The following is a 12,707-nucleotide window of genomic DNA, read 5'->3' on the forward strand; positions in this document are numbered from 1 at the left end:
ATCATGTTAAAAACTTTTAATTCGCGTCGAAATTGCTGTATAAAAATGTTTAGTTCTCCCCAATATTTCAAACTATTTCATAGAAAATTTCAGTAACTAATCTCAATAACTAATCCTAATAACATCAAAATATCAATTGAAGTTAAAAAGTGATGATTATTTATACCACTTGAATTTGGTATTTGTAATGCTAGTGTGCAGAGGTTCTGTATATTGTAGAGATAGTAAACCTTCATATAATCAGCATGATACACCACTGTATTAATCATAAGAATTGTATTTATTCCTCTCCCGCAGCATCAATCACATTCAACATAAAAAGGGGCCAAATCGAATCGGTTTGGTTCGGTTACTACATAAAAAAAAATAAAAAAATAAATAAAAATTAGTCGAACTGGAGAAAACAAACTTTAAGTAACCAGCATCCAACATACAAACTGGAGTCAGTTGGACAAAACTTCAACTAAGAAAATAAAAACGACACGGCTCAAATATTAAACGCTCGATTCCATTAATCTGATGCATCTGGGGGATTGGTATTGTAAGGATATATACAATAACTTTACAGAGCAGGCAGAGCTTCTTGTAGACCTGTTTACAAGCAGAGCTTCTCTTTAGTCCTAACAAACACAAGAAAAACCCACGCTGCCTTCTAATACTTGTAAATGGAAGAAACTCACCCACTGTACAGTTAACTCTCACAAGAATATACAACGATGCCAAAACTTACACACATCCGAAATCAGGACGTGAAATCTTTACGCACAAGGCGATGACCTAACCTCCTGCTTCCACTCGGCCATTTCCCTTTGAAACCAAGAAACGTGGTGGTTTCCAGGCCAGCAAGGGCAAGGTGATGCCATGGGATGGAGGGCAGAGAATGCTTGTCCTCTATTACTTTTGAGCTCCACAAGGGCAGATTAAACACAAGGAGAAAATTTTCTGACACTACCCGTCTCCTTGCGGTTGTTCACCAGAACAAGCATCCTGGTTGATCTGCTTTTCATTTGGAATGCAATCAGCAGGAACATATGCATATCCTTTGGGTAATTTCATATTTTTCATCGATGCTTGATCAGATGTCATTACCAGTTCTTTCTCAAATGTCTCAGCATGCTGTGAGTTGGAAGGTTTACAGTTAGTTCTATCATACACCTTATTGTGCTTATTCCAGAGATAAATGTGCGCTCGTGTGTATATTTTATGCAAAATGTAAAATACCTTCCTAGATTTTGACCTCCATCCTCCATCTTCCGAAAGATTACAAGTTGCAGCACTAGAAGCTCCACAAGGAATATGTTTTTCAGAAACTTGTGGCCTCTCCGAGAGCTTTTTGGTAGAATGGTTTTGGGATGTGGAGCTGTTATCATCTGTTTTTGGGTCATTGTCAATAGTTATAGGAACTCTCAGCCGCTTCACAGAAATTGTACTATCGACAGTCACATCATCTGATCTTTGAATTGCATCACTGCACGATTTGTAATCATCTGTATGTCCATTAAGAGATGTTGTAGCTGAATCAGAACTAACATCAGGTTGCAGGAAAGGACTAGTAACAAGCACTGTCCGAGCAACATGATCTCTCCTCACAGCAAGAAGATCATGTGAACAAATGAGCAGTTCCCGCTGCATTCAAAAGAAACCTTATTCAGCATAAATTCTCCACAAGATAAGTATCTTAGAAATACAAGGGAACGAAAATATGCAACTTAAGATAATCAGAGGCAACAGGATTAAACAAGAACTGAACCAAGGCTATAAACAGTCGGGTACAAATCATGTGGCTAGCGACACTACTCCAGCTCCATTGGCATTACAGATGCCAACATTACATACATATGTCTCAATTTCTTACTGATCTCCAGCAATGCTAAAGATGCACCAGATAATAATTCCATGAAGGAAGTGGGTCATACCGGCCCATATGTAGGTCTAGGAAGTAACTGTTCCCATGGATCCAACAAAGAGTTAAAGGGCAAAAGACAGAAAACCTCTTTCCGAACCTTAAGCTTGGAGCCATATGAAAACATAACAGAAACTAAATTGATAACCAGGGAGCCAACAAAAGCACACATCAAAACCATGTACAGAACCACAGAAATACCTCACCTTTACTTTTTCTCGTTTGATGATTCTGTCACAAAGTAGTCGTACCCTCTCCAGTTCAACCTGCAAAAGATCATTCATGTCATAATTCAATCAGGGAATTTGGTTCATCAAGCAAATAAACGCAAGTTGAAAGAAGTTAAAGTGATGGACCAAAAACAATATCACCAAGCACATATATATATAGATGAGAAACAATTTGCAAAAAGTGATGCCACCAAGGCACAAATACTTTCAAAACTACTACATGCCTAGGGATGGCCATTTATACCCATGGATTATACATTCATGGGTATTTTATTCTAATTGGGGGGGGGGGGGGGGGGGGGGGGGTTGTTCTGTTGGACTTGGGTTTTTTTATTTTCCATACCCATTATGCCCATTTTTAACCCATGAAACCCATCAAATACAAGGACAAAAAAACACAAATCCCCTTCCTCCGTCTCTCCACCTCCTTCCTCTCTCCCCCCCCCCCCCCTTCTCACTCTTTCTGCTCGATTCCAAATTTCCACGCCTCATCCTAACCACCACCACCTAGTTCCCTGTCTCTCTCTTCCTGCTAGATCCCAAGCCTCATCTCAACCAATTGCATGGGTCGCAGAGGAGAAGCGAGTGGTTCAACAGGGATGGGTGGGTGACAAAAGGAGTGACAGGTTCAGTTGACTTGGCATATTTGGTAGAATTGACGGTGGCATGTCCTTACAATGTGGTTGGGCAGGTTAGAAGCAGTGATGGTGGTCATTTGACATAATCTCTCGGTATGGGTCACAGAGCCAGAGTAGAGAGGGAAGGAGGAGAGAGGGAAAGTGGAAGAGCCGCATCCAAACATGGTAAGTGTCAGTCCTGTTGAAGTGGGTGGGATCATCTGGGTTCCTTTGTTTTCATTGTTCTTTGTTTTGGGTTTCATTTATGGGTATCCATTAACAGAGGGATGGACGTGTAAATCCACTTGGTATACAAGTTGGGTATGGGTAGACCCACTAATTATTATATGGGTATGATGGGCTATTTTGCTAATTGGTTTTTTGGGCTAATGAGCCCATCCCATGGGTATGCCCAAATCCACCACGTTTTGACCAATGCCCATCCCTACACACGCCTAAAGACCACAATCATACATCAAATCATAACCAAGGCACAAATACTTTCAAAAATACCACACTTAAAGATTATAACATACATCAAATCGTTATTTAAGACGTATGAAATACAAAACCCCCCAACATTTTCAACACATTAGCAACAAGTGAACTGTATAGCATTCAAGTGGTTTCATTTAGCGAAGCCACTCATAGTCAGTCAATCAGAGAACCAAGTATTGGCAGTCAGGTGAGGGTCTAAAGATACTATTTCAATCTCTCCTATAAATACATGAAAAAAAAAAAAAAAAAAAAAAAAACAGAACTAACACAAAAGAACTTTTAGTGGCCCCGCCAACTGAACCGTGTCCCTCCCTGTAGATACTCCAAGTGGATCTCCTACCCAGATTATCATAAAGGATAAAGAAAACTCAAGCGAAAAGAGTGCTGCATTAATTTTTTTTCTCTCCTGAGTTAGAAGTGATACTGCTTATAGCATTACAGCAAGATGAAAAGACCTAGAACCTATATTTTCATAAATTTCATTCTTACCCTCTACATAAGCACAATAAGCAAACCTCTCTACAGGTATATTTGTTGCTCTTCAATCTTCTGTTTTTTAGGGTATACTTCTGGACTTAGAAATGTATTTGAGCAACTATAATTACTGTACAATAAACTAAACACAAGAATGATACTTACTCTGATTTTCCTGAGGTTCTCTAACTCCTCAGTTCCATGTATTTGTGTTTCAGCCTGCATAAATTCAGAATCCAAGAAAATGAACAAAACAACTCATCAACCACCTAAAAGATGGAGGCTTTGGGGTGATAAAGATATAGACCTTCGTCCTCTGCTCAACACTATGCTTTTCACAGTATGCCTTGTGTTGGATCTTTCCACCGAAAGGTTTCACATTCATGTAAAAGCCAGAGCTTCTAGCACAGGAAGGATGAAATGTTGACTGACAATTGCCAAAGTTACACTGTAGACAAACAATACAGACGCCTGGCAATCAGTTTCCTAATTATAAGGACAAAAAACATTTCCACTTAAGTATAAGATCACAAGGGAAGAAGAAAAAGTCAAACTCTTACTTTTATGCAGACACCACATTTGCGTCGGCAGATATAACAAAAATCAAGCCCCTTAGAAATCGTCTCCTGGCATTCATGACATATTGTTATAATTGCTGGAACATTAAGTTCAATGCTTATCAAAAAGCAAAAATATTCAATGACAGTAATCTAAATTGTTCAACATTACAACTGCCACAGCATAACCTATACACATACCATTCCCTCAATGGGAGATACTTGACCCCTTCTGAATGTTGACTCGAAGATCCACTACCAAATGAAACAGAAAATAACATCAATTTCTTTAAGCACTATAAAAATTGAAAAAAGGTTTATGACATAATTTGTGTGCAACAGAAAAGTATACCTCGGCACAAAAGGCATGTACCCATTTACCATCAGAAGACTTCCTAAATGCACCTGTTTTGCCACCACATAAACCACATTCTGCAACAAAATGATCTTTCTCCCAAAAATTGACAGGAGCACCAGCAATACGAGTTGATGACATTTCTTCACACAATTCACAATACCATGGACCTGTAGATTCTCTAGTCCTACGATAGCAATCCAAGTGAATGGCAACCTGTTAAAAGGGCTTGGTTATCAGTCATAAACCAAGCAGAGTAGCAAGTCTCATCAAAGTAAACCCATAAGAAAGGCATGAATACCTTGCAACTACAACAGACTAAGATCGGGTTTAACAACGTTTCATAACGTCTGCAGATGTCACAAGATCTAGGATGTTCTTTGGAAGAATCAGTGACTGAATGAACAAAACCAGAGTGTTTTTCCACAGAAATCCGGGGAACAGCCACCCTCGGAAATGTCTCTTTAGGTCGTGGCATCATCTGTGAGGAAAAGCTGGACCTCCCACTAGAAGTATTCAACTTCGTCACATTCTGCAAGAATAAAATGACAAAGTATGAAAGTAAATAAATGACCACGAAGAGACATGTTATTGAGAAAATAAGAAAATTATTAACCTCCTGATGGCAAGATTCGTCAAGAACCTCTTTCCTAAATGATGAAATCCTAGAAGAGGCTGCAGCAGCAGCAGTTGCAGCTGCTAGCACAGCCTGTGCTTCTTTATGCCGTCTCTCCTTCCTACCCTGCTTCTTTGCCTCCCTAAGCTCCCAAAGATACTGATTAACAAGTACAGCATCCCATTTTTGCCTCCGTGCTGCATCAATCTCCAATGGAAGACTCCTAGCAACATTAGATACCAAATTATCTGCAAAAGAATGTATTTACAACAGAAGTTAATATTCATATTACACGACATCAAATGACAGTATTGCATGCCTCTACTAAAGGCAGGAACAGTGAAAATAAAACTAAACGGAAGACAAGTGCATTGCATATACCAGTAAAATGCTTTCTTGCAATCGCATTGTTGAGCAACCTATGCTGGTAATAAATAAGCTCTCCTTCCATTTCATCGCCTGGACAGATTTCTAGAACTCCCATTTTTCGAGCCTTAACCAACTGTTCTAGTTTCATCTCATCGGATTTACAAATAATATCACAGCATTTTGGATGCTTATTTTGGTGATTACAGCAAACACTTGCATGGGAGGATGCCTCCAGACGTGAAATTTCTCCCTCACTTGAACCTGACAAATAAACTACCTGTCAAACTCACCCATAACAACATAATGGAAACAAAAATAAATAAATTTGTATCAATACCATATATTGAATTTTCTAAGGACACCCCAGTCTGCATCTGCAACAACTTATTTTCAATATACGGATGGACATAAAAACCAGGAACTTCAGCCTCAGATTTACTGCAAACCATGAATTTGTGAGATTCAGAAAAGCTATCATCACGTCACAAAACAGGCACAAAAAATTGGCATGTAGCAAAATAGAAATAATTACAAAAAAGAAAGCTTACTTGAATTCAGGAATGACCGGTTTTGCAACTGAAAACAATTGACCTTCATTTGCAATTGCTGAGGTACCCTGCAAAGGAATAGTAGCCAACTGCTCTTGACCCATTTGCAAAAGGCTGCAATTCAAGGGTTTAGCTAAAAGACCTGCCCATCATACAATATTTTAAGTCATAATACACCAGAAACTATTCTAATGCTGCAAGGGTCACTTATGCATGAAACAGAGAAGACTAGAACGAGTACAGAGACGACAACAAACTTATGCAACCAAACAGAAAATGTACTAACAGACCAAATTGAAAAGTACAATAACAATGTAGTAACTCCTCATCGCCAGAAAAACAGAGCAAATAGAGCATAACAAATTAGAACAAATATTAAGGGAATAAAATTACATCAACAAAATACAATTGCAAACCAAAGAATATTGATTTGGTTGATCATGCGCACCATAGACCCTAATTACATCTATTAAAATGGTTATGTTCAGGAGTGGTTCCCAACTTCCTATTTTGCACTATATACAAATCTGACTTCCCTCACTAACACAAGTATCTTATATTTAGGTCATCAACACTAGTATGCTGTTTAGCATTCCTCTAAATGTACAATAGAATATTCTGAAATGACGCTAACTTTGAACTTGAAAAGAACAACACTTTTTCATGTATAGAAAATTGTTTAAACAGAGTAAATGTCACCCAAAACAAAGAACTTTAACTTGACAACGCAAAGTAGAGGCATTTCACACAAAGAACGTAATTATCAAAGCATAAAGATAGCTCTGTCATCCTTCCTACACTGACTACCATCACATGAGATCAACACAAGTCTCATTCCTTTCCTTAGCCTTTACTGCTGGTGAATAGTAAAAAATGCACAGTGATAATGGCCAGATGTAAAATTAATGTCAGAAGCTCTTATCAGTAAATTAAGGATTTAAAAATAGAAGACAATAATTTAATTTCTTTTTTATATGAGGAAGACTAACAATTTCATTGTGAGCTTAAATGAGTCAAGAGTGGCAGAAAGGTAAACATTTCAAGCACACCTATGACAAATGAACTTGTTAATTTATACATGAACTATTTGAACAACAGTATATACAGAACAAAAATCATGAAAGGAAAAATTATAATCAAACTAACAAAGCCTATCCAAATTCCTGTGCAGGCATGCAACTGTACTTCCTAACCATTTTCAGCAATGGGATAAGACAACTTCCTGACTCCTACTCAAGGATACTCCAAACGCTCCAGATATTATTCAAATCTATTAAATTAAGATTTGTACCACACTATTAGGAAATTGGTTATGTTCACCTAATATGGATCTCCCTAGAACCAGAAATTAGAAGTCTTTCCCTAGGCAATCAACATGCACATGAACAACCACAATCTTCAATCATACTTCTGACATCTAACCAGCAGAAACGGAGAAGAGTACCTTCTGATCTAGGTGAATGTGTCAGCAAAGATTGTTGAAACACATCGGCCTCTGTTGGATTCTGCAAAGACAAGAAATATCTTAGTAATGAATGCTTGAGGTAGGAAATTACACACAGGGAGGGAGGGAGGGGGATATAGAGAGAGAGAGAGAGGGGCACCCCATTAAGTGTTAAGTGTTTATTCAAAGCCACACTTAAGTAAACATATTTCCATTACTACTGAGAAATTCTATTTAACAGCAAAATAAAGACTTAACTTTATTATTGTAATAAGTACATTATAACATCCATAAGGCTCAAACCCCATGAAACCTTCAAGCATAATCACTTCAACTAAACCTATAAGTAAACTAAGCTCCTCCAATATACCCCAATGGTTTAACAACACATATTATGACAGAAAGCCTGACCTTTGTGGAAGCCATGGAGGCTGGCTTTCTTAAGCTTATTGAAAAACTCATGAATTACAGATAACACACTAAAATGAAACTCACTCAACCAAATCAGAATCGATATTTATACATAATGCCCATCCATCATAAGGTACTAATGACCAAGCAATCAGATTACACTAGTGTATCCAAATGCACTGGTCAGAAGGCGTGCATAATCAACATATCTCAAGTAAATCATTACCTTCTCAACAGGATCAGGGACAGACGCTCTACTTAAATTTTCTTGTTCATCAGTGACAGGTTGATCAACCTTAACCTTGTCCAATGTGCCATTGTCATTAAAGATCCCCTTGGATGAGCTTATTACTTTGTCATCCTTCAGAAACCTAATACTGCTTTTGGTTCTTCTCCGTGGGGGTACTGACTTAACAGCTACATCTGCCATATCAGACTCCGATAATGAAGCAGCTTCAGAGCCATCAGAATCCCCAAACTCAGCCATGGATGAAATTGTTGATCTTAATTTCATTTTTCCATTTTTCTGCTTTAAATCCAAGTTAGAATGGTCTTTAAGCCATTTAACTATTCTTCCTTGCACATCAGGCACCATAGTACCATCCTGCAGGAAGGACATTACATCATAAGGGAAAAATTTAAGAAAGCACCGGACATGCTAAAACTATTTTAGAAACCAATCAGGAACATAAAAGTAATTTTTTAGTTCGCATTACAGCAAGTGATGCAGATAAAGAATCAGGTGAGAGACCAACGTCCAATGCCACATCCTTCACATTAACTTTTCCACAATCAATCAGCTGCAGGAGAAGATATAAGAATTAAAACAAGTTCATGAAGTTCCCAATTTATAGAGAATAAGTGACCAGAGGCATACTTCACCTTCTTTAAAATCAGAGAAAATTTAAGGGAATTAGAAGCATTAACATCCTCTTTGCTTCTCTCAAATGCCCCTGCATTAATCATCGGCTGTGCATTACCACACTCCGATGTCAGCCTAGGATCTAATCTTGGAATAGGAAACACCATCTCCTGTGATTCACCATCACCCGATTTGTCAGAAGTAACATCTAGAGCCTCAATAGGTACTGCAGTTTTATCACCATTTCTAGGGCCTATCCTTAACTTGGGTAATTTGTTTTCCGACAATGCCATAGGAAGATGGTTGGAGACATTTGAGTTCTTGTCAGCAGAGACAGAGGGAGATACTAATTGACTGTTGTTGTTACCTTGCACTTCTGAGTGCTTTGAACAAAAGGCCCTCAGCTCAACCTACATGTTTATCAAAGTTGGGAATTGTATTCAGAAAGGTTGATCACAATCATAAGTTGGCGACATAGCAATACTATATAGCAGTCAGCGATGAACAAATATTACGATTTTCAAATACATACATAAAACTCTTACATTATCGCACCCATATTTTCCCCAAATTTCCATTCTCTGTCTTGCCTCCCTCGCACATAATGGATGAAACGAAGTTCTGCAAGTTCCTGACCCCCAAGCCAAAAGAAAATTAGCCTAGTGAATGAAATGCCAAAGTCGAAACATTTAATAACTTAGTAATTGAAAGATCTGACAGGTAAATATGTGCAATAATTAGGAATTCATAGAAGCTCCATTTTACCACTCAGCCATCAATAATATGAACCACAACCAGGCCAAGCTGATAAAAAAAATAAAGCTGCCATATGCAACGTGCATTAACCTTGTAAGCTACAGCGACAGTCCAGATTCCACAATATACCATAATTATTAAGATGCTTTTAAGCCTGCAAATGGTCATTAAGATAAAACCTAAACAGGCCATCAGGCTCAGATAAAAGTACGATGATGCAGAACACCCATGTAGGTATTCTGCCAAAACATTGCACTCTTATCTCACAAACTATTAAATTGCAATACCAATCGAAGTTAAGTTTGATCAATAGAGAATTTGCCCCGCAAGCTGGGAAGGAGAGGCTACATATTATAAGTAATAAGATTATGACCCCTACAAACTACCTAAGCAAAATTATTTCTAACCTTTTCCCTAACACAGATGCAACACGTCAAGGCAACAACACCTTTGTATCTTTTGCGTTAGACAACTATCAAGTCTAATAGACCAAAAACTAAGCATATGTGCCAATTACCAAAAATTCCATTGGCATGCCAGACAAAGGAGAAACGATAATTGTATAAGACAGTAAAGCAACAAAGAGTACCATGACTGCATCGAACACAAGCGCCCCACTTCACCTTGCATATGTTACATATTAACTTTCTGCGGGTTTCAATTATTCCTCCAACGTTTATGATAGGCTCCATCTTTGCTAAGTCCTCTATATAAACCTCAGGCATCCACTGACAGCAAAACAAGTGAACAAAATCCATAGATCCACCATTTTCAACGCTCTTAATAACTGGCTTTAAAGCGCCACCCTGCTTTGAGCAAAGCACACATGGCTTTACTGAATCACTAGTATCAGTCTTCTTCTTACACCAAGAGCATAACCATGATGCATCTACATTCTCTAGTACTCCATAGCACTTCTGATGAACTCCAACCTTACAAGAACTACACACAATCAATGGGTTTGACTCGTTCCCTGCATCACCCATGCAGCAGAAATGGCATAAAGATGAATTCCCATCACATGGAGACGCTATTAACACTTTCTCCAATCCTGCATCAGAACCTAGAACCTTCCGCTTCTTTGACGGGCGCTCTGAAGTTAAAGAAATCTTATTCCTGTACCCTAAAAGCCACTCAAGACCACTAGGCGAAACTTCCCCTTCAGGCAACCCAGAAGCTCCCACACTATCTATTTCCATGGAATGCTCATCCTTCTCTATCTTAACCTCGTCTTCGACAACCCCATTTTCATTTCCACCATTCTCATTCACTTTTTCAACTACAACCGAATTGGCATTCCCATCATTTGCACACTCAGCCTTGACGACACCATCATTAGCATTTTGATCGTTTGCATTCTCATCCATGACAATGGCATCGTTTGCATTCCCCCCATTTATACCTTCATCCTTGACAACAACACAATTTGACTTACCGCCATTTGCATCCTCCTCACTGACAACAACTCCGTTTGCATTAACGTTCTCATTCGCATTCCGCCTCAGAACATTTCCCACAACCGGAATCAAAAAACACTTGTGAGAAGCTAAATTACTAAGCTCGGATACCTGAGACAACGCATCAATATCAGGCAGTGTCAATGGTCTAAAGTAGTCCTCAGTCTCCACCCAAATGTTATTACCCCGGGACCTCTCTCTCTGCCGAAAACTCTTCTTCTCAGCGCCGGCATGCGACTTCTTATGCCGCTTTCGACTATCCGACTGCCTCGACAAGAAGCTAGCCAAACCCCTAGGCAAGGTGGTGGGCACACTCGAAGCTGAGCCGTCCTCGGGAACATCAAAAGGAGAGCGCTCACACAAAGCCTTCCTAGCCTGCGAGAAAAAATCAATTCTCAAAGAGCTCGACGACTTCTCTAGAATTTCCGGTTGGGTAGCCGGAATTTTGGGCGGAACCCTAGGAATTAGGCAAGGCCTCTCCTCGGTGCCGCAACCTCCGTCCGCACCCCTACCCATCATCTTCTTCTTCTCGTGACATCGGCCTCCGGTCATCGCCAACAACCCCCCGACCCACAACCGACCACAAATTCCATCGCCGAAATCCTATCCCTAAAACTAACCCAACCCAACCCTAATTTGTCAAAAATCCCAAATCCCAATCGACCTATGATTCTCCAATCCCTAACATGCAGCTAACGAAAAAACCTAACCCTAATTGGAAAACTCGCTTTAGAGTGAGAGAGGTCGAGAGAGAAAGAGAGAGGCGGTGGGTAAGGTGAGTCGCGGCTGGCTAGGGCTTACGGTTATATTCTGGTTCGTATTCTTCCGGATCCGTCTCTTTCAGTGGGTTCCTTTTTTCTATTGTTTTATTCTTCGAAAAATGTTTTTTTTCTAGAGAGAGAGAGAGAGAGAGATTCGCGTTTTTTGCAGGGAGTGAGTGTGGAAGGCACGTTTTAGGAGACATTAAAATGAAGATATTATTTTAAGAACAACACTGGCTACTTAAAAGATGAATAGCACTTCTACATAAAATTCTTAATGTTTTAATCAGAAAGATTTGTGTTTATGATCAAAACCGTCTATACTATGAATCACACTGTAAATATCATATTTGCAAAAAATAAATTAAAACTAAGATCGTTTTGTCAATCTATTATATCAAATATATAGACGGTTTGTAATGTTTTTTGTAACATCCCATATCACCCAGGAGAGTGGATCCTCTAAGCCTTATATGTATATTCTCATCTATACCTAGCACGAGGCCTTTTGGGAGCTCAATGGCTTCAGGTTCTATGGGAACTCCGAAGTTAAGCGAGTAACACGCCAGGTCACTCCCATGATGGGTGACCCACTGAGAAGTTCTCGTGTGAGTTCCCAAAAACAAAACCATGAAGGCGTGGTCGGGGCCCAAAGTGAATAATATCGTGTTATGGTGGAGTCGAGTCCAGGATATGGTGGGGGCCCGGACCAAGATGTGATATTTTTACCAATACTATTCATTTGTTCTTAAAAGATAGATGACTAAACAACCTTAGTTTTAATTAATTTTTTTGTAGATGCGATCTTTATAGGGTGATTTATAATATGAACTGTTCTAATTATAAACA

The 12,707-nt window shown here is 39.1% G+C and overlaps 1 protein-coding gene across 1 annotated transcript; it reads right to left on the reverse strand.

Annotated features, from left to right (window-relative positions):
• Nucleotides 1–492: 492 nt before the first annotated feature.
• Nucleotides 493–12,073, reverse strand: LOC137717326 (uncharacterized). Its single transcript, XM_068456644.2, has 19 exons — nt 10,230–12,073; nt 9,430–9,515; nt 8,905–9,294; nt 8,739–8,822; nt 8,249–8,626; nt 7,612–7,672; nt 6,168–6,309; nt 5,957–6,057; nt 5,632–5,880; nt 5,251–5,498; nt 4,936–5,166; nt 4,632–4,850; nt 4,481–4,534; nt 4,283–4,348; nt 4,030–4,170; nt 3,888–3,941; nt 2,110–2,169; nt 1,222–1,626; nt 493–1,116 (listed from the first exon to the last, which is right to left on the reverse strand). Exons 1-19 carry the CDS (start codon nt 11,647–11,649, stop codon nt 949–951), a joined length of 4,557 nt encoding a protein of 1,518 aa, XP_068312745.2. The 5' UTR covers nt 11,650–12,073; the 3' UTR covers nt 493–948.
• Between the last annotated feature and the right edge of the window lie 634 nt (nt 12,074–12,707).

Source organism: Pyrus communis, chromosome 8 (assembly GCF_041283825.1).
Source record: "Pyrus communis isolate YQ-2024b chromosome 8, ASM4128382v1, whole genome shotgun sequence".
Taxonomy (NCBI): domain Eukaryota; kingdom Viridiplantae; phylum Streptophyta; class Magnoliopsida; order Rosales; family Rosaceae; genus Pyrus; species Pyrus communis.